The sequence below is a fragment of the Anopheles merus genome, chromosome 2R (assembly GCF_017562075.2).
Source record: "Anopheles merus strain MAF chromosome 2R, AmerM5.1, whole genome shotgun sequence".
NCBI classification, from domain to species: Eukaryota; Metazoa; Arthropoda; class Insecta; order Diptera; family Culicidae; genus Anopheles; species Anopheles merus.
In genome coordinates, this window is record NC_054082.1 from 58,200,784 (window position 1) to 58,224,153 (window position 23,370).

General features: G+C 39.2%; 2 protein-coding genes across 6 annotated transcripts in view; both read right to left on the reverse strand.

Annotated features, from left to right (window-relative positions):
• Positions 1 to 3,482: 3,482 nt before the first annotated feature.
• LOC121603303 (homeotic protein proboscipedia-like) lies at positions 3,483 to 5,578 on the reverse strand. The gene is made up of 2 exons (XM_041931976.1): positions 5,505 to 5,578; positions 3,483 to 5,428 (listed from the first exon to the last, which is right to left on the reverse strand). The coding sequence occupies exon 2, from the start codon at positions 5,333 to 5,335 to the stop codon at positions 4,097 to 4,099; it is 1,239 nt and encodes a 412-aa protein (XP_041787910.1). The 5' UTR covers positions 5,336 to 5,428; positions 5,505 to 5,578; the 3' UTR covers positions 3,483 to 4,096.
• Positions 5,579 to 11,736: 6,158 nt separating this feature from the next.
• LOC121603316 (homeotic protein proboscipedia-like) overlaps positions 11,737 to 23,370 on the reverse strand; it is a 35,094-nt gene continuing 23,460 nt past the window's right edge. For all 5 annotated transcript variants that reach the window (XM_041932006.1, XM_041931998.1, XM_041932002.1 and 2 more), the window contains 5 exons: positions 13,523 to 13,680; positions 12,327 to 12,420; positions 12,154 to 12,258; positions 11,909 to 12,069; positions 11,737 to 11,832 (listed from right to left, as the gene is read on the reverse strand). In XM_041932006.1, the coding sequence (XP_041787940.1) occupies positions 11,737 to 11,832; positions 11,909 to 12,069; positions 12,154 to 12,258; positions 12,327 to 12,420; positions 13,523 to 13,680 (614 nt within the window). The remainder of the gene's footprint in view (positions 11,833 to 11,908; positions 12,070 to 12,153; positions 12,259 to 12,326; positions 12,421 to 13,522; positions 13,681 to 23,370) is intronic.

Genomic DNA, 23,370 nt, shown 5'->3' on the forward strand with positions numbered 1-23,370 from the left:
GCGCCACGCGCACTTAGGTTTGGATACATAGGATACTCACTCGGTCGCTGAGCGTTTAACGCTCCATTACTTGTGCACGCGTTCCGAGTGTAGGCCTGTGCACGAGGATCAGCATTCAACGTAACGTCCGTCCGAAGAGTAGCTGCTGCACAAGGGACCCGAAGATGTGTTGGTACTCGATGTGCACTGTTTCTCGGATTAATGCCGTCGGGCAGAAGAGTGCTCGATGCTGCCTGATACCCTTGTTGCGTCGATTGCAGATGTTGTTCAGGATGCCCGGCGGTTTGACCCGTAAACATTACTTCCCGACGCCGTTTGATGCTGATAGCCGCCACAAGGAGCTCGTGAGCACGAGTACATTGGCTCATTATGCTGAGCGGTATTCGATGTAAACCCATCCGGATAAGTCGCATGCATTACACGTGGCTCCTGGAACCTAACCTCAACTGGCCGTGCTACTTGTTCCGGACGGTATGCGTGTGGCAAATACGGGTTGTGTAGCCTGGCTTCCATTGTTGAATTAGCATTTGCCTCCGGTAACATATTAACCTCACAAGTCCCAGAGGTATTGTAATTTGCAGGCGGCACACGTAAGTTAATTAAGCTCATCTCGCCAGGTTGAGAAGCGCTATTCGTTGTTAGTGGTGCGTGTTGTTGAGCAAGCCACGTTAAGCCGGGTTGACGAGCACTGACTGCTTTGTCATTTCGAATGGTTGCGTTCAACGCAGGTGGCTCCAAGGGGTTCACATCACCCGGTCGGGTAACACTTGACGCCACATTTTCCGGATGATTTGTGCACGTCGTGCAAGCACTTGCAGCTCTTAGAACGCTCATTTGATGGGCACTCAAAACTGTGTTTGAAACACGCGCGTGAATCCTAACCTCGTCCGGTTGAGAAACACTGATCGCTGCATCAGTCGGGCGGTCGATGTGGGGCACGTGGAAATGTGGAGACTCCTCCAACGTAGCGTTAGAATTCACAGGCATGTTATGATTTGCAGGACATACAACGCTCGTTTGATGGGCACTCGATGCTATTGGTGGAACACACGCGTGAAACATAACCTCGTCTGGTTGAGGAACACTGATTGCCGCATCTGTCGAGCGGTCGTTGCGGAGCGCACGGAGATGCGGTGAATCCTCCAACGTAGCTGTAGAGTTCGCAAGCGGGTTAGACTCGTTTACGAAGCAGCTGTCTACCCGTTGTTCGCCGCCGTCGGGTGACCGACCCGTCACAAAGTCGGACACATCAATTTCACTACGGGGATTCTGCTCTTCACGCGGTACACTTGCCGGTTGTGACATTTTAATTCACAATAGAGTTCGATTGAAACAATATTTACCAGTGGTTAACACTTCTCTGGTTAGACCAGAAGTTTTTTTACAATGTTGCGTTGAGCAACAGTCAAAATGACGCGACGACTTCCCAGATAATTTTACAGGTATATTTATTGCCGAAAGCTTAACTAACGGTGATAACAAGTAAAAAAACTTCTGTCTCGTCGTACGGTTAGAATAGAAAAGCGCCGCCGCACTCTGTTTCTTTCCGTACATCCTTTCCGTACGCCTTATCCTTTCCGTTCGCATTATCCGTGTGTTATCAAGTATCTGTATCTTTTACACCGGGCAGTGTAAAACTGAGCAAAGACTAGCACGAACAAAATACGCGCAAAAAAGTCACCAATATTCTTAAATCTTACTTATACCTTGTGTACAATATCATACACGCTCAAGGATTCTATAGATTTAATAATCTATGTAAATCTGGGTCAAAATGATGAGCACAATCAGTTTAGTTGTGTACGTACAATTTCCACACCAAAAGAACACTGATGAACCCCTTCGAACGGTTGCTGTACAGTCAGTTGTATAGGTATGATTTTCACACCGACAGAACATGTATCGAACACTGAAGAATTCGTTCGAACGGGCTCGTTCGATTCAATTGTATAGGTGCAACTTCCACACCAACAGAGCACGTATCGAACACTGACGAATCCGTTCGAACGGGCTTGTTCGATTCAATTGTATAGGTATGACTTATACGATACAATGACGAATCCGTTCGAACGGGCTCGATCTTTTCAATTGTATAGGCACAATTAACACAAAAACACAACACAGATCAAACACTGATGGATCAGTTTGAACACGTTCGATGGATTCAGTCGTATATACATGATTTCCACACCAACAAAACGCGTATCGAATACTGCTGGACTAATTCGAACGGGTTCGATGAGTACAGTTATGTAGTTACTAATTCAACACCAAAAGAACACATTTCAAACTTTGACAAACCCGTTCGCACGGTGCAAGAAAGAGCAAGAAGGCTATACGTTTTTGCGGGTACTCATTACCAGCTAGCCTGTGTGGCGTCGAACACTGAACGACACATTCGAACGCGTTCGGTGTAGTCAGTTTTTTTACTAATACACTTTCAAAAGTCTTGGTCGTTTTTTTTGCTGTCCATCGGCGAGAGTCATACGGCATACGACATTTCCGTGTTTCGGTGATAAGAAAAACCTGGAAATACTGCAGATTACCTGGAATATCTAATCCGACAGGTAAAGTACATTTATCTCAACAGTGTGATTTTTTATGAATAAAAAATTATTCCAAGAAGTATTCCATCCACAATTTAAATTATATAATATTAAATAAAAGAAAATTAAGAAATCATAACTATATGCATGGTACATGAGATGTATGTTAAAAATAATATAAGCACAAAGCAAAAAAAAATTCAAAAGATCCAAAGACATAATGGTTGATTGAAGTGCAATTCTTATATGCCCCCAATACATGTGGCTAGCCCTGTAACCGGGCCACTAGTAATATCAAAACTAGTACGGAGTCCTTTCCGTTTGAAGTTCGTAGGCTGAAATTCTAAGTAGGTATAATATACAGGTGGGCTTATCCCAAGGTGTATGAATTTAGAAGGCTGATTTTTATTGCTTCTGTTTCTGAATGAAGATTTTAAGAGTGTTTTGAGTATTCATAAAGCCTGCAGAAAGCTTGTTTGAACAAAAATTTTCACCCATCCTGTCAAAAAATGATATTCAAATTTGGTTTGAAAAACATGCTATGAGACCACCTGGACTACATACACTTTGATTCCAGATTCCACCACGTCATCTCTTTGATGCACCTTGGGGTAAATGTAAACAACACAGTGTTTTCGAGCAGGTACTCGAATGTAATTCTAGCTTTGAGGCTAGAATAATCTAGACTGAAAATCGCAGGCTAGTTTTTTGTGTGGTTTTGTATGGAGTGTTTACATGATTTCAGCCTCCAACTGTCAAACTCCATACAAAAAACTAACTACAATCGTGAAGGGCCCCAATATCAAAATCCGCGTGATCAAGAATGGCTTCTAGCCACATAAATTTTACAATACATATGTACACGAAGTTTTTAGAATAAAAACCTAAATATTTATTCATATAAAGGAAAAAATACTGTACAACAGATTGCCGTACTATCTGGATAAACTTTTAGCCAACATCAGCTGGATTAACCGGGGCAGATTAACTGGGTCTTTAAAATAGATTTACTTACTAAACCGGGTCAAATATTATTTGTAATAATGTGGTATGTAACACATAAGACCTTTTATTGCCGTGTTTACTGTGTTTTAGATTATGTTAACTTCATTTAGAGAATGGTTCAACCGTTTAAAAAATATAATGATAATAAAATAAAAATTAATTTCCTCGTCGTTAAATGAATTACAAATCAGCATCGACAAGAACTATCAAAGACATTATTATTTTTACGACATTACGATACAAAAATTGTATTCCTAACTTATCAAAATCATAGGTGTACTGTGTCACAGCCTTTCCTATTTGTGAATAAAATAGATAAACTATATATAAGTACAATAACAAATATCGAGAACAATCAAAGCAGCAAATGGATGTATCAGTCGTATTTGAGCAACACCTGGAACCCCCGGTCAAGCACCAAGCATAATTGACGGGTTGCTGTACGTGGAAAAAGAAGAACTGTGAATATGCCTCGACAAAGCAAGTGTATTTCTAGCATAAATGAACTAAAATCAGGAGACTATTGAAAACACTTAAATTAACAATTAGCTAAGTTGATAATATTCTGGAGCGAAATCATTCTCTAGATTGCTGAGAAAATTGAAATCAGACGAATTGGAATTGTCCATGCTAACTATAGCGGCTGCTTTTGATTGAGTTGTACTACTGCTGCTACCTGGTGGACAGCCGTTGAACGAGCAATGCTCGCCTGTGGTAATATCGTGATGGTTTTCGATATGGGTTGTTGTCTTGGCTACAGTAGCGTTATTCACACCAGATACTCCGGTAGGGTTTGAATGCGTTTGCTGTTGATGAGGGAAAACTTGTAATTGCTGAATGCTGTGATGTTGAAAAGCGTGCTGGTGGTGATGATTTTGCTGCGATTGGTGCTGTTGATGTTGATGTTGCTGTTCATAATATGCACTAGCTAGGTGGGACGATTGATGGAAGGCATAGGATTCACAGGATTCATTGCCTATTCCACCTGGTAGTGCAGCATCAATACCAGCGTACGGTGCATTGCTTTGATACTCCATGTTATTGTTAGAAGCTACAGTATTGTGTTGAAAAGAACCCATGCTGTCGTAGTAGTGATTTTGTCCAACTAAACTCATCTTGGTATGTTCATAGTAGCCTGTCCCACCACCAAACTCGTGCTGTGGATCATAATCATTCGAATAGTAATGCTGTCCACTTGGAACATACTGGCCGGCGCCGTTATGGCTTGTATTGCAGCTGGTATAAAAAGGTTGATTCTGTGACTGGAACGTTGGATCATTTTGCATGTGTTGTTGGTGGTGCAACTTTTGGGAATTATCTTGTACTAAGGGCTTAGTGCTAAAACCCTTTAAACTCTGAGTGGGATTGTATTCTATTTTCTGTGCACCCTGGCAGCTATCATTGAGTATGTGTTGAGTATTGATATAAATTGCTCCAGGGGGCACGACTGTTTTCTGATAATGCTGATATGATGGTTGATAGTGTAACCCACATTCCGTTTTACTAAAATATTCCTGTTGCTTATTATTGAAATAAATTCCTCCGGCGGAAGGTCCCATAGTTGCAGGCGATTCTTCAATGTCGTGGCCAATGACTGGTGCAGGTGGACATTTATGCTTTATGACTCCGTACGAATGATTGGGATGATTATAGTATAACTGAAGATTATTGTTGTTGTTACTGTTGTTATTGTTGCTATTTATATTGTTGGCCGGAGAAATGGCTGAAGAAGAAACTGGACTGTGCGGAATAGGAATTGCTGCTGATGGGGGACCTGATATCATCCCATTATCTTTTGGGTATCAAGAGTTATCGTAGCTTTTGAAAGAATTGCTATTACTAACTTTAGTTGAGCTAACCGATTCTTTCTTTATCGCCTGTCCGGTGAAGAGAAACAAAAAAGAAGAAGATTCATCGTGGGTTATTGAATTTTCTCCATTTACAAATACTTACGTCAGATTTTTTCTTAACTTTGGCGTGTACATCATCCTCCTCATCGATGCTATCTGTGGAGGCTAAACTTGAATCAGCACTGACTGCGTTGGTTCCGCCACTCGTGCTTCCACCACCACCAGTCGGAGTGCTTATATCGATAGTAGAATTCGGTGTCATAACTGGTAGAGTTTCAATTGGATGTTAAAGATAGATTCTTATCAACTTGTGTGACTTGTTGTTCAATTTGTACCGTGACGACCCAAGTGACATTTGTTCTAAATGTTTAACCATAATCTGCGCGAATGTTGCTCGAGATACTAAAATATAAGGATTTGTGTATGATAAACCGGGTAAAAAGTGTCAAAATTTCGTTTGTGCGTGTGAATGACCTGATTTTATTGGATGATGATGGCGTCCAATTCGTTTTAGATTAATTTGTTTGAATATTTGGCAAAAAAAGATGATACATTTTGTACGTTTGTGTAAATTCGATGGTTTTTTGTATAAAATGACTACACAATCTGTAATAAGAATTGGAAACGTTATTTCCCAAAGGAAAAAGAAGAAATCATCGAAAAATACACCCCACAGTTGAATTCAAACGGCTTGTTCTAAAAGTCCTTGGTGCAGTTTAAGGGAAGTTTAAGCTGAATAGCTCGAAACCCCGAAAATTGACATTTTTGAGCACAAATAACCGGGAATTCGAGCAAATTTACTTAAACTTTCTTTAAACTGCACCATTTTACGGGAATGTAGATAAAATTCTTGAAAATCAACTATAATGCGGCTTTTCCAATACTTTATTCTAGATTCACACGGAAATGATGTTTCCTATCGTTATAGCTGGTAAAGTACCAATTTTATACTTACATGGTTTTCGAGGATTATATAGACATGTTCAGCGAGTTGTAGATTTGTTCAGGCATATAATAGACTCTTTCAGCGATATATATAATTGTTCGGAAGTAGGCGTTGACATGTTCGCTTATACTGTAGAGCTGTCACTTTTGTACCCCTTGGACTGCAACTTGCATCATTCTCATCAGGAGGTAAATAAACGGTGTTAGAAAAAAAATGCTTTATTCAACTAATTTATATGTTAAACAGCTTGGGGAATGGTTATTTGCTACTTTTATGGTATTTAAGAATGAAAAATTAAACGCTGCGGCACAGGGTGTAAACAAAACAAATGACAACACTTCAGAATCGCTGAATATGTCAACGCATACTTCCGAATAATTCAATATCTTGCTGAAAGAGTCTATTATTTCATTTATTTCATTTATAGCTATGAATGAAAACTGAGCTCGATGGCATCGTCCATCGATAGAGGAACGTCTAATTTACGAACAGACCAAATCTTGGCGCTTTCAACACACTTTATCACACACAAATCCAGAATTTCATCGAGTATCGAGTACTAATCGAGCAGATATGGGAAAACAATTTCGAGCAAATGTCACTTGGGTTGGGTTGGGTTGAGAAGTAGCATTTGTTCTAAATTTTTAACCATAACACCATTCCCGCCCAGCAGATGACAGCGATTTGCGAGGGCGTGCGAGGGATCGCACGCCATACAAGATCACAGTCTCAAAGCCCTTGCATTACAGGGTTTTCGAGGATTATATTGACATGTTCAGCGAGTTGTTGATTCGTTCGAGCATATAATTGACTCTTTCAGCAAGATATTGAATTGTACGGAAGCAGGCGTTGACATGTTCAGCGATTCTGTAGTGCTGTCATTTGTTTTGTTTACACCCTGTGCCGCAGCGTTTAATTTTTCATTCTTAAATATCCTAAACGTAGCAAATAATCATTCCCCAAGCTGTTTAATACAATAATTAGTTGAAACAAACATATTTTTTTCAAAACCGTTTGTTTACTTTCTGATGAGAATGATCTAAGCTGCAGTCCAAGGGGTACAAAAGTGACAGCTCTACAGTATAACCGAACATGTCAACGCCTACTTCCGAACAATTCTATACCTCGCTGAAAGAGTCAATTATATGCTCGAACGAATCAACAACTCGCTGAACATGTCTATATAATCCTCGAAAACCCTGTAAAGAGCTTGCTGGCCTAGGCAGTTTTTTCGCCCCTAGTTTTAGTTATAATTATAGCACCCCGAGAGCACTGTTATACCAGTGCGATTTGTAGCATACTGTCATACGGAAAATGTCATACACACGCACAAGCGAAAATTTGACGCGTTTATCATAGTTTATCATGCATAAATCCACAGTTTTTGGTATTTCGAGAACTATTCGAGCAGAATATGGTTAAAAATTAAGAACAAATGTCTGTTCGGAAGCCCTTTAAAATTGACTGCGATGTGGCTTTTTGGTTGCTTTTTTCTCTATTCTTTGGGAAATAACGTTTCCAATCCTTATTACTGGTCGTATAGTCTTTTTATACCAAAAAACACACCTCATTTTCACAAAACAACGCCACACGAAATTTGCCTTGTTTTTCGCTAAATATTAAAGCAAACGAATTTTAAACAAATTGGACGCTATCATCATTGAACCGAAGAAGGTCATACGCACGCAAAACGAAATTTGAACACTTTCAACACGGTTTATCATAGACAAATCCATAATGTTTGGTATTTCATGCATCATTTGAACAGATCATGGTTAAAAATTTAGAATAAATGTCACTTAGGTGTGTAAGGGCTACGGAAGAGAAGAATTCTTCCAATTAAGTTCACCCTTTCGACTTAGTCCGAGACAAAGCATGGATTTCATTATGTCTCTAAATAATACTGTCTTTACAAAGACAACTTGAAGAACGCTTGTTTTATTAATAATAAGCAATAATATGAGTGTTTATTTCCAAAAATGTTCCTACTGCCCATCATAGACAATTCACACGAAATCACTAGGCAAATAGAGCAAAACTACGGGTTTCGAGTTACCAATATAAAATCAGTTTCACTATCTTAATGGATCTAAGTTCAGGCCCAAAATCGTTTTGGATTCCTAGCGGATGCCAAGATGGTGAATTTGGCCACCCCTTTCCTCTTACCTTCCGCTTAATCTTCATTTGAATGCTTAGAGCTGATACCCCAAATCAGCTTCTGAATGGGTCATAGCATAAAATATGCCTAATAAGTGGGAGTTTGGTGAAAAAGTTTAGGATCCACTGGTCTAGAGTGATATTGTTTGACATTTGTTCGCTTGACTCCGATAACAGGCATTTTTGTGTACAACAACATAATCAGGAGCTACTCGTTAAGAAAAACCCATCCTGAATTTGACAGTTGTGCAATTGAAATCGGCGATTGTGTTATTAAATTGCACTGAGTGTGTTTAATAATGTGTGCTGCATATTTTGTTGCTCACGAAAAATATGTTGACACCGAATACGTTTTCACAGGTTTAACAGGTTTGCTTATGTTTTTAGCACTGGTATACACATTTTTGCTCTTTTATTTACACAAAAACGGAAAGAGGTTGACTATAGCTTTACGGCGATGATGTGTCATTTGACCCAGAACTCATTTTATTCTCTGAATAATAAACATTAGTCAAGTGCTATTTCGATTGATATTGCGATTGATGCGATGGATGAATTTGATAGGGAACCCATTGTAATACATATATTGGAGGTTGTTCTTTCATGACATACATGATTACATTGATGGATAAAATCGTATGTGACGATCTGACATAATCAAACAAATTGAATTCAGTCATACGAAGAAATCGCACGTTTGACGTAATCTGTCATACCACATATATATTTTTGACTGCACGATAAAATTTCATCCGATGGAGCACTGATACCAACCTTGGTAGTGAACTATTTTTTATCAAGATTTGTTTATAAAAATAGTCTTTTGGGAAACTGAATCATACCAAACAGAGAAATATAAGGAAGTATGTGTAAGGTATATATGAATATCGTTGCTTGAAAGTGCACGATAAAGATACAAGCAAATAGTAAGAACATATGTTGACAATTTCAATGTTTAATGTCAAATTTGAATAATAGTTGAATAACAACATAAAGTAATAAATAGCCAATGTTAATTTATTTAACATTTTGATTTGCATGTACGATTTTGAAAATTACCTATAGCTGCCGGCTAGAATTTGTACATAGAACTTTTATGAATATACCGACAAATATTTGCATTGTAACGATTTATATATTTTAATTTTTTCCCCTATCGTTATAATGCAGGATTCATATTTTAACTATTTTTTAAGGTATTACTTGGTCTAAACTGTGTATGTATGGTCAACTGCATCACTTTTTTCCATCGGTATAATATCAAAATCTGCGTGATCAAGAATGGCTTCTAGCCAGATAGATTTTACAATACATATGTACACGAAGTTTTTAGAATAAAAACCTAAATATTTATTCATATAAAGGATGAAACAAAAAATACTGTACAACAGATCGCCGTACTATCTGGATAAACTTTTAGCCAACATCAGCTGGATTAACCGGGGCAGATTAACTGGGTCTTTAAAATAGATTTACTTACTAAACCGGGTCAAATATTATTTGTAATAATGTGGTAGGTAACACATAAGACCTTTTATTGCCGTGTTTACTGTGTTTTAGATTATGTTAACTTCATTTAGAGAATGGTTCAACCGTTTAAAAAATATAATGATAATAAAATAAAAATTAATTTCCTCGTCGTTAAATGAATTACAAATCAGCATCGACAAGAACTATCAAAGACATTATTATTTTTACGACATTACGATACAAAAATTGTATTCCTAACTTATCAAAATCATAGGTGTACTGTGTCACAGCCTTTCCTATTTGTGAATAAAATAGATAAACTATATATAAGTACAATAACAAATATCGAGAACAATCAAAGCAGCAAATGGATGTATCAGTCGTATTTGAGCAACACCTGGAACCCCCGGTCAAGCACCAAGCATAATTGACGGGTTGCTGTACGTGGAAAAAGAAGAACTGTGAATATGTCTCGACAAAGCAAGTGTATTTCTAGCATAAATGAACTAAAATCAGGAGACTAACAATTAGCTAAGTTGATAATATTCTGGAGCGAAATCATTCGCTAGATTGCTGAGAAAATTGAAATCAGACGAATTGGAATTGTCCATGCTAACTATAGCGGCTGCTTTTGATTGAGTTGTACTACTGCTGCTACCTGGTGGACAGCCGTTGAACGAGCAATGCTCGCCTGTGGTAATATCGTGATGGTTTTCGATATGGGTTGTTGTCTTGGCTACAGTAGCGTTATTCACACCAGATACTCCGGTAGGGTTTGAATGCGTTTGCTGTTGATGAGGGAAAACTTGTAATTGTTGAATGCTGTGATGTTGAAAAGCGTGCTGGTGGTGATGATTTTGCTGCGATTGGTGCTGTTGATATTGATGTTGCTGTTCATAATATGCACTAGCTAGGTGGGACGATTGATGGAAGGCATAGGATTCACAGGATTCATTGCCTATTCCACCTGGTAGTGCAGCATCAATACCAGCGTACGGTGCATTGCTTTGATACTCCATGTTATTGTTAGAAGCTACAGTATTGTGTTGAAAGGAACCCATGCTGTCGTAGTAGTGATTTTGTCCAACTAAACTCATCTTGGTATGTTCATAGTAGCCTGTCCCACCACCAAACTCGTGCTGTGGATCATATTCATTCGAATAGTAATGCTGTCCACTTGGAACATACTGGCCGGCGCCGTTATGGCTTGTATCGCAGCTGGTATAAAAAGGTTGATTCTGTGACTGGAACGTTGGATCATTTTGCATGTGTTGTTGGTGGTGCAACTTTTGGGAATTATCTTGTACTAAGGGCTTAGTGCTAAAACCCTTTAAACTCTGAGTGGGATTGTATTCTATTTTCTGTGTACCCTGGTAGCTATCATTGAGTATGTGTTGGGTATTGGTATAAATTGCTCCAGGGGGCACGACTGTTTTCTGATAATGCTGATATGATGGTTGATAGTGCAACCCACATTCCGTTTTACTAAAATATTCCTGTTGCTTATTATTGAAATAAATTCCTCCTGCGGAAGGTCCCGTAGTTGCAGGCGATCTTTCAATGTCGTGGCCAATGACTGGTCCAGGTGGACATTTATGCTTTATGACTTCGTACGAATGATTGGGATGATTATAGTATAACTGAAGATTATTGTTGTTGTTACTGTTGTTATTGTTGCTATTTATATTGTTGGTCGGAGAAATGGCTGAAGAAGAAACTGGACTGTGCGGAATAGGAATTGCTGCTGATGGGGGACCTGATATCATCCCATATCTTTTGGGTATCCAGAGTTATCGTAGCTTTTGAAAGAATTGCTATTACTAACTTTAGTTGAGCTAACCGATTCTTTCTTTATCGCCTGTCCGGTGAAGAGAAACAAAAAAGAAGAAGATTCATCGTGGGTTATTGAATTTTCTCCATTTACAAATACTTACGTCAGATTTTTTCTTAACTTTGGCGTGTACATCATCCTCCTCATCGATGCTATCTGTGGAGGCTACACTTGAATCAGCACTGACTGCGTTGGTTCCGCCACTCGTGCTTCCACCACCACCAGTCGGAGTGCTTATATCGATAGTGGAATTCGGTGTCATAACTGGTAGAGTTTCAATTGGATGTTAAAGATAGATTCTCATCAATTTATGTGACTTGTTGTTCAATATAGGCGGTGACGACTTACCAGTGTTGGGAGTATTATTGTTCATGCCCCGTGAACTGGAGGTCGAATCCGGTATGTGGTCCGAGGGCAGTTCACATCCTTGACAAGATTTTTTTGAATTGGAATCTGAAACAATACCAATAAGTTGCTAGTGTGCATGATACTAGCCACGTTTATCTGTACTTCATGCTCACCCTTGAGATCGTCCTTTCCAGATTCGTCATCATCAGTTTTGGAAAGTGTTTGTCGTTTGTGCTTCATTCGCCGATTTTGAAACCACACTTTGACCTTTGTTGAGAAAAAAAAACAAAACACCAAATAAAAACATGATGATCGGAATGAATTAATCGGTACGGTAACCCCACAGATCACAACGGTTGTTACTAGTTAAATTATACGTATAGAAATTGTGAAAGGAAATGACAAAATAGTTCGTTAACGCTTTCAAAACCATAGGAAGTTAGAAAACAAAATATGTCAATACAATGCTATTGCACAAGCGAAGTAAAAAAATCACATGTATTTTTATGTTAATATATATATATATATATATATATATATATATATATATATATATATATATATATATATATATATATATATATATATATATATATATATATATATATATATATATATATATATATATATATATATATCTTCTTCTTCTTTGGCACAACAACCGCTGTCGGTCAAGGCCTGCCTGTACCCACTAGTGAAGTGAGCTTGGCTTTCAGTGACTTATTGTTACCATAGCAGGATGGAGTCCTACGTATGGGGGCACGGTCTATTCGGGACTTGAACCCATGACGGGCATGTTGTTACGTCGTACGAGTTGACGACTGTACCACCAGACCGGCCAATATATATACATATACATACATACATATATATACATATAAATTTAGATAAATAAAAAAATAAATAAATAAATAAATATATATATATATATATACACATATAAATATATATATATATTGATATATATTATATATACGTGGGATTGACTATCCTGCTATGGGGGGGGTGATCCAAAAGTCACTGAAAGCCAACCCCACAAGTGGTACAGGCAGGCCTTGACCGACAACGGTTGTTGAGCCAAAAGAAGAAGAAGATATATATATATATATATATATATATATATATATATATATATATATATAGATATAGTTATAGATATATAAATATAAATAAATTCATCTATAAATGAATAAAAATCTGTAATCTGTAAAAAAATCACTACAAGTTTCCGTAGCAATCCGTAACCAGGTTTGTTTTTTTTACATGAGCAGAGCAGCATGTAGCAGAGAATATTTCACTTGGATAAGAAAGGGTTAACCTTATGCTTATTGAAATAATAATGATTCAATGACCTAGGTACAATTTTTACCTGTCTTTCTGTTAAATCAAGACTAGCTGCTATTTCAATTCTCCGTGGCCGACAAAGATATTTGTTGAAGTGAAACTCTTTCTCGAGCTCAAGTAGTTGCGTGTTGGTGTACGCTGTGCGTAATCGTCGTGGCAAGCCATTTTCTGCAACAAACTCAGCTGAAATGAAAGGCACATGCAAAAAGAATGCATTGAAATATTTTTCAAATTATTTGCAAAGACGTAATATAAACGTGACTATGCATATGACATTAATTTATTCGCTGTAGACTGTTATATGTGTACATGCCAGCTGTAGTTGATGAATTAACTGGTAAAAAAAAAAACTTTGAAACAGTTAAGAAAGCGATCGTTTAAGGAAAGTACATTTATCTATTACCTATTTTCACGCACAATAGACATCATAACATAGGAGCCGAAAAGGGTATACAGACGCTGGTATACTTGGGATGGCTAAGTTGGGGTTATGGAAGCTGCTATTGTCAAACGGTGGAAAGCGATAATTTATGATTCAATGGTAATTGATATTTTATTGTATTTTGATTACCCTGGGGCAATACGTGCCCGTAACGGAAATGAAAAAAAATTGTTGCAGGTATTGATGTTTATTGGTGGTCAGTAAAGCTGAATTGCTCATATCCGATGTCTCATTAAAGTGGATCTATTCATGAGCGCTCTTCAAATCGTGATAGCCTTAACCAAAACCTATTATGCCGCTATGGGAGAAGAACACCCAACTACTGGTGGTACGCCTCTTGAACCCGATCTTGAATATCTATATCCTATAAACGGCTTTTGGAGTAAAATTAATACATTATCTTTTTTTTTAATGATATACACGGTATCAAGGACTGTGTAGGAACGAGGTCAAGTAATGTAGAACGATTTGACAAGTAGCCAAAAGTTCGTTAAAGTAGGTTGACATCTGAAAGCCGTTTTCGATTCAAATTTTAAGTATGATTTTAATGATGAATCGGGCTGGTAAATGCAAGAAATTTATTAATTCTTTCATAAATTTTACAGAAAAGTATGTATGCCTTTTGTACATCTATATGTTCGAGGGTTTGATGAGTTTTCCAGGGCTTTCTGCAGTCATAAGGCATCCAAGATGGCCAAACTGATTTGGCTAATACTTGACCTCGTTCCTACACAGTCCTTGCTGCAAACAAAAAACGGAAAGGGCCCCAATAATGGTAAAGGCGCCTATGATGGCGCTATGTACCCCAAGGCGTTATAAACATCTTTACGAACATCGTCACCACCGGCCAGTTTACGTCTATGTAGAAAAGGCAGAAGTTAGTCCTGTATACCTAAGCCACTTAAGCCTCCGGGCCACCCGTCAGTCTTGAGGCTTTTTGGAGTCGTAGATACGTTGGCCGGTCTGGTGGTACAGTCGTCAACTCGTACGACGTAACTACATGCCCGTCATGGGTTCAAGTCCCGAATAGACCGTGCCCCCATACGTAGGACTGACTATCCTGCTATGGTAACAATAAGTCACTGAAAGCCAAGCTCACTTCATTAGTGGGTACTGGCAGGCCTTGACCGACAGCGGTTGTTGTGCCAAAGAAGAAGAAGAAGATACTTTGGCCGAAGTACAATAGATAGTGATTTTGGACCATCTGAAAAAATACACGGAGGGACACCACGGCCGGCCTGAACGTCAATTTTTGCTTCCGGAAGAGGCGATACTGGCGGTGCGGGAGAAAGATGAGGTGGCATTTCGACAGAAGCGATACGTAGCGCGATACTATACGCTCATCACAATTGAAGAGAAGAATGCCTTAGGACAGAACTAGTTGGGATGCGATTGCGGCAGCGGCTGAACTTCCTTCAAAAAGTTCAAAAACTTTAAAAGAGAGAAGTAGCTCGTTATACAGGAGGTGGACCTAATTGCTGATCCCAGATGTTGAAGCATGGCTAGGAAAAAAACATGGTGATGGTAACTTCTTTGTCACCGCGATTCTCTCTGGCCGTGGTTATTTTAGAAGCTATCTGCATAGGTTTCTACGTTGCTATTTTCCTCGGTGTCCAGAATGCAAGGATGGAGATGAGACCACGTCATGTTCCACTGTCATCGATTCGCTGAAGCACGCCTGCATTTTAACGAGAGATGCGGTTATAGGTCTGTCGTTCTAGTCTGATACAGGTGATGCTGTCGTTTAACCAGTTCATTGGAAGCTGCGGCAACCACAATGTGTCTGATCTTGACCAAGCTGTACCAGCAATGGAAAGACGACTAGCGGCTCGGCGAAGTTTAACTTCGCCGTGAGTGTTACTGAGAGTAAACGTTGAGTGCGCGTAATAAAGAGTGACAACTAGTGTCTTGTATTTCGCGTCGTCGTCGTAACCCGTTATGTGTTCATGATACCTGTCAATCTGTCCCGCAAACTTTGGTCCATCGTGAAGATATGAGGATGCAATGCTAATGCTTTCACTGGGTTTCACAGTCCACTAAACATCTGTTAACATGTTTAATACAATGGCCGATTTGTAAAACGCAATGGTCTACGCCTTGTAAATTGTTGTGTTTTAGCTCTTTTGCATTTATTGATTACACTAATGAACGTACAATAATAAATAAAAGACACAATGAACAAGCAATGACCATATTAAAATAATACGTGCAGTGGCCGCGCACCAGCCGCACCGGGCGCCCCTGCCGAGAGCTCCTGCTCGATCGGTTCGTTAACACACTCTGTTCGGCGCTCGGTACACACTAAGTCTCGCGCGCTTTGTGTGTGCGACAGTGTGCGTGACACACTGTCGTCCTCCTGGACGTTGACCGGTGGCAGCGCAACTGCCACGGCAAGTCCAGGGGTCGGCACGGTTGCCCACAACATAAATACGTAAACCCGCTTTTTGTACATGATTACTAAGACTGTCGACGCTAAGACTGTCGACATGATTTAAATTGTCAACTTCGAATGAACAAACGTCAAATGTGGCACAGTTTGTTAGAGCTACAGGTTCAGCAAAGATTGTAGAGAACGGTGAGTGCAGTCGGTTCATAACGGATCGAAAAGAATCCTGAGAGTAGCTGATTCAGATCTCAGAGAACGACTAAAAATTCAAACCGTGAGGTTTATTTCATCACCCATTTCTACTATAGTGTTAATGTTTTAAAGAAAGGTGTTATGAAATAAACCGTACGTTTAAGAACATTTGATTTTTATTTTTAGTGCATTTCGAAAAAGTATTTTCTACTAATTTTTTATTTCCTTTTTTTTTATTCTTAATTGCTTAGCTTACTGACTCGCTTCGTTTAATTTTGTAACGTAAATTTAATAAAAAAGTAAAACGCATATAAAGTTGGTAATATTTGTTGTATAGCCTCGAAGGCTCGAGAGGCCCCTAGAAAAGGAACCTACCCACAAGTCACAAGAAAATCTGCTTTGTATTTCTTATTACGTTTAAAGGAACCTACACACAAGTCACAAGAAAATCTGCTTTGTATTTCTTATTACGTTTAAAATTCCGCATACAATTTCTCGCTCAACACTTCACAAAGGCCTACATTCGTCTGACCATATAGCGCGTGGCCACGGAGGTGACAAAATGTTGAAAAAAATTTCAACTTTGTCAAAATTGCTTGTCAACTGTAAAAAGAGCTTTTCTCGTGGCTGCACCAAAAACATACACAAGAACGACAAAAAGCTCCAACATCTGAATATCATCGATATTTTGTTTAAGAAGCACGAAATAGGTACATAAATCAATTAGAATCATGCATTTTAGCATTATTATCATAGCAATGGGTCACAACTGCGCCAAATAGCTGCTTGTTTACGCTTTTTCGCGAACGTCAAATTTTGTCACTTTTTGTCAACTTTTGTCAACTTTGTTTCCTGGCTGCTCCATGTTACAAAATTTTGACAAAAACTCAAAAAAGTGACAAAAGCTCACGTTTTGAAAATTTTGTCAGCATTTTGTCACTCTCATGGCCTTTCGCCTATATAGATGCAGCGATGTCTCATTTGACCCCGCGGGCCAAAATGCAACATCAAATAGTAGTAGTAGTAGTGAAATAGTACGGGTCGCAGCCTTGTTTTTTTATGATATTATTTGTTTATTTGTTTATTTGTAAATGTTAAGTGATTGGCCATCATTCGCCTTATCACTGATCTTACAAACTAAACTTATAATAACATAAAGCATCACGGTACAATGTAACATCAGCACAAAATAAATAACACAGAGTATCTCAGCAAGAAAAACAGGTTAACTTAGGGAATTCCAGTCAAAAGAGTCATAATGTGCATTAAATCTGATAGCCATCGCAGTCAAAGGTTCATTATCGCTATATGCACGTCTAGTTTGGTCAACTCTTAGTAGCCTAAAGTTTCTTAAAATACGAGCAGGTACGTGAAAATTAACTCTAGCTAAAAGGTCCGGTGAATCTATCTCTCCTAGGATGATTTTTTTCATGAACAAGATTTTGAGATTTGCACCGTTTCGCGACGAGTAGCGAGAGACTCGAGTCCAAAAATTAAACACCAGGCATGATAACTAGGTCTCGCTGCTACGTTACGCCAGGGTGTGAACCGTAAGACCAAACGGGTGAATTTTTTCTGCACTGACTCAATCTTATTCGACCATAAGATTGACGACGATGGGCACCAAACTACTGAGGAGTATTCTAAGATGGATCTGACTAGTGATTTGTAGAGTGCGACAAGACAATGTGGGTCGGAGAATTCTCTCGACTGCCTGCGTATAAATCCTAGCATTCTGTTCGCTCTATCAATAATTTCGTTATGATGCACATGAAAGTCAAGTTTACGGTCAAGGGTAACTCCTAAGTCTTTTACTGCACTGTGTCGTTGTAATTGTGTACCGGAGATGCAGTAGTTAAACACTATTGGACAATTAGAACGGTGAAACGACATGGACAAACATTTATCAACAGAAATTTGTAGGTCGTTGTTCAGGCACCAGTCGAAAAAAGAGTCGATCGATGCTTGCAGGACAAGACAATCACCAAAACACCTCACAGGAAAAAAAAGTCTAAGATCGTCAGCATACAATAAACATTCAGATTCCCTTACTACAGTAGTAACGTCATTGAAAAATAGAGAAAACAGCAAGGGTCCAAGGTTACTACCCTGTGGCACGCCTGAACAACTCACGAATTTCCTAGATGTCATACAATCAACTTTGACGCGATATCGACGATTGGTGAGGTAAGATTCGAACCACTCCACTAAAGGGGTAGAGAATCCAAGACGAGCAATTTTCGCCAACAACAAGCGATGATTCACCCGATCAAAGGCAGCCTTAAGGTCGGTATAGATGACATCCATCTGGGCTCCCGAAGCGAATGCAGCATGGCAGTGAGATACAAACTCCACCAAATTGGTGGTCACACTGCGGCGAGGGAAGAACCCGTGTTGGCGTGTTGATATCAGCGAGCGGCAACAGTTCAAGAGCGAGTTCTGGACGACGACTTCAAAAACCTTAGCACCTGCAGGCAAAGTAGTAATGCCACGGTAGATTTCCACTAAGCTCTTATCCCCCTTTTTATGCACAGGAAACATGTAGGACGATTTCCATGCTGCTGGAAACATACGCTGATTGAGCGAGAGTGTGAAGATACGAGCCAGAGGTCCGGCCAAAACTTCGCTGCATTTGGCAAGAACTGCGGTTGGAATACCATCAGGTCCAGGGTTGTAGGATGGTTTGACCTGCTTGAGCGCCTTTAGCACAGAATCTCTGGAGATGTTTATGTCACGCACATTAATATCGACAGCGTCGGAGGGCACGTTGTTGAGAGCAGCATCCAATGAGAAGCCAGGAGCTTCAGTGGCAAACGAACTCATGAAACGATCGGCAAATAAATTGCAGGTTTCCTCTTTGGTACGCGAAGTTGTTACATTAAAGGAAACTATATCTGGCAGGGAGCTGTTTTTCCGTTTTGTGTCGACATACCTCCAATTTTTTTTCGGTTTTCTTCTTAAACTGATCTGTATACGAATCAAAAAACGAGAGTGAAGTTGTCTATTATAGCTTCTATATACATTGTGTGCAGCGATGAACCGCAATCTCGATTGTTTTGTTCCACTGTTTTGGTAAAACCGATAGCAGGAAGATTTGTTTCGTTTTAAACGGCGTAATTGAGCATTACCCCACGGTGGACCCTGTCGTGGACGTTTTATAGGGCAACAGGCAGATAAATGTTCCGTAAATTTCCGATTGAACATATCGAGTGCATGGTTTACGTCCGGGTTTCCATCAAGGAATGACCAGTCAGAGGATTGCAGTAGATCATTTAGAATCAAAAAGTCTGTGCGACTGTAGTCGAGCATGCCTGATTCTTGATGTGATGTTGTGTGATGTTCTGCTTTGGCTAAGCCGTTCGGCAGGCATAGCTCTATAGGCGGATGATAGCAATCAATAGCAACTATGGGGAAGGGTGTTATTGCCGGTGGAGAGCATTGTTGCAGGATATCGTCGCATACAAAGATCAAATCGAGGTAGTTAATCGACGCATTATGAATTTTGTTAATCTGGTACAGTCCGTTGCTATTCATACAATCAAGAAGAAGGCGACAGTTGTCCGTGATCCTCGAGCTTTCGTAGTCAACTTGGAGCATAAGTGGATTTGTTTCATCGGGTATCCAATTCAGGTTTGAAAAATTGAAGTCCCCGAATAACAAACACATTTCATTAGCTTTACACGCTACGTCGTCAATAGTTGAACAGATTGTGTGAATAACCGACGTGTTATTTGCCATGTCAGGAGGAACATACATTGCGCCGATAACATACGTTTTCTTAATGCTGTAAATCTTTAACCAAAGTTGCTCGACAGTGTCTGTTGTAGAACATAAGAGTACTCGCAAATGTGAGGCGACAGCTATGAGAACCCCACCACCTTTGGTTTTCCTACTATTTCTGTCATTACGGTCCTTTCTGAAGACGATATAATGGTCCGGAAACAACTGTGACGTGTTAATAGAGGAGTCCAGCCATGTTTCAGTCAGGATAATGACGTCGTAATGAGTAGTAGAAACATAATCGAATACCTCATGACATTTAGTTTTTAGTCCTCTTACATTTTGATATAAAAATAACAAATCGTCAGTATTATTTAAGGAGGCAACCCCTGCAGGAATGACATGACCGTCGTGCGTTTGTGTGAGTGTAGGATCTGTACTGTAGCAATAGTGCTGCTGATGTTGCGTAGTGTTGGGTTCACGATCGTTAAGTAGCCTGCACGAGATGCCGTTACTACAGACTGCTTCAGTGGTGGTAAAGTTGTTTGTTGTTGGAGGAACAATCATCAGGTGAGTGCGTAAATTATCAACAAAAGTTGTTTCGGCGTTATTTGGCTCATATGCGGTGTACAGCTGGTTAGCGAGCGTGCCAGTGTGCGTGATGTGTGTGAATTGTTTATCGGTGTTGATAATTAGTGGGTTTGCGGTGTGGGTGAAGTGCGTGGAGTGTGTGCTGAAAGTATTGTGTGATCCAACAGCTGTGGTGATCGAATATCCTGCGCTGTAGATAGGGTTGTAGGTGTTGAAAGTCTCATTGGCGGTAGACGAAAATTTGCACCTGGTTGTTGAGCTCGGTAGTCGACAAATTCACGCACCGATGGACCAAGCGGCCAAGTATCGGGGGAAAGAGCCCTTTCACGTTGAGTAAGAGGCACTAACACCTTAAAGGATAGAAATGAGAGTGTTGCTGTGTTTGTCCCTTGTCGTATAAGGCAATATGCAGTGACATCCTTAATGGACAAAGCATGTTTGTCCATTTGCACTATTTGGTCACTGGATGTATCCGGAGTGAGCCGGGAAATGTACAATGCGCATTTTTGCACCGTAAACTGAGCGGGGACTATTTTGATCGGAAATGTAGTTGTATCTTTGTTTGTGCCTGTTATCATGGGTGGAGCTCGATTTTTGCGATACATATCATCGATCGGCTTATTATGTTGGTTCTGGTTGTTATTGTTTTGGGTGTTGATGGGTCTGGCGCCAAATGTAAACAACGTACGGTTGTCAGTAGTGACTTCCGAAAACAAACGTTTTGACCGATTTATGCGACGAATTTTAGCTGGAGGGTGGCTACTTCGTGGAGTTTTTAGATCGAGCTGGCTCATCCGTGCAAACCCAATTTTAATTTCATTAGTCAATGGCTCCATAACGGTCTTGATGCTTTCGGCGACTGTTGTTATTGCCGCCTGGAAGCCAGATTGCAAAACGATATTATATAAAACAAAAATCAGATCGCGAGCAGTTCTTTTCGTTCCATATTGGGATAACATCTACGTTACAATAGTTAAAACTTTTAGGTAAAATTAGGTTTAAAAAAAATTTACCGTAGCAGATTATTTTCAATTGGCCAAAGACCTCTGATATTTCCATAATTTGCATGGTTTTGTGCCAACTAACATTATTTTTGTGCGTTTTGAAATTAGTTTTTTCAACAACTGGCCATGACCAACTACGTTGGTTTATCCAATAGAGCAGGGGTCTCCAAACTTTTCAATTCGGGGGCGCATTGCTTTGTAGATAATGTTGTTGAGGGCCATTTTGACGTTACTTTTGGTACTGAGATCGTTTAAGTCTCGTTTTCATATGAAAATATTTGATGAATATTTTAAAATTCTGAATATTTCTTTTATGGTAACTTGATTTTTGTCTTGGTTTAGTAAAAGGCAGGCCAAGACCGCAAAGCGGTTGTAGCGCCGGATAAGTAAGTAAGTTAGTAAAAATTAAAAATTTGATGAAAATTGTCAAACTAATATGATATTTACATTATCCTTTGCAACATCACCGCGGGCCGCATTATAGCCCGCGGGCCGTAGTTTGGAGATCCCTGCAATAGAGTGTAGTAAATTTTATGTTGAAACCAATCATTTTGATTATCAATATTGTTGAGCCGGTATTGATTGTAAGCAGCATTTACGTATATTAGAAACAGTAAATTACTTTTGATGCTGTCCAAGGTCCATAAATTACTACAGACTGGTTCGTCTAGGCCAGCCTAGACTTAGACAAATCTTTATTTGACAGTCGGGAAGTACAAAGTGTCATACAAGTCTTTAACAGGAGAGGATTAATGGTTACTAATCTGTATAGAAACTCCCATTTGTTATGGTGTCCACAATCATAATCAATTAGTAGTCTATCTAATCACATTGGTGTTGGTAGGCTGCCTCGTAGAAAGCTTGAGACCGTCTGTAATATCCTATAAAAGTAACACGTGTTTGTGCTGAGTTCTGATTTCAGCTGATTTCTAAACGTTCTGCAGAAGTATACAATTCTAAACCGCAACCATAGCTAAAGAGGGATTTGACCTTTTTTTAAACAATATGCCAAAAAAGTGTTAGAGCTTGCGTTTCTGATTTCTGTTGGTTGAGCGATTTTGTCAATTTTTCCAAGTCTTTTTCTTATAGAAATATAACTGTTTGGTCAACAAGTATGTTGAATGATTGCTTAAAAAAAAAGTAATGTTCCTAATCCACATACAGATGGGTAGGTAATTTCCGGACATAAACGATTTTGTATTTGTTGGCGGCTAAAACGCGAGCCGTTTCTTTAAAGAATTCTTCGTCAAACATTTTTTTACAAACAAATTTATTCATTGGAACGATTTTAACAATTTTTTTTATATTTTACTTAAACAGTTAGATATTGAATGGTCATTTTAATTAAACTAAACATTTTAGATTTTTCGTGTATGACTCGAACAGTTTTTGGAATCCTATCTTTTTCGTGCATACAAGGAAGATAAAAACACCGGCAAGGTTATGAGGCGATGCATGGTCTGACAATTAATAGAGAATCCTTCGAAGTTGAAAATCTCTTGTTCGGAATTGACTGACGTGTACTAGAAAAAGACGTG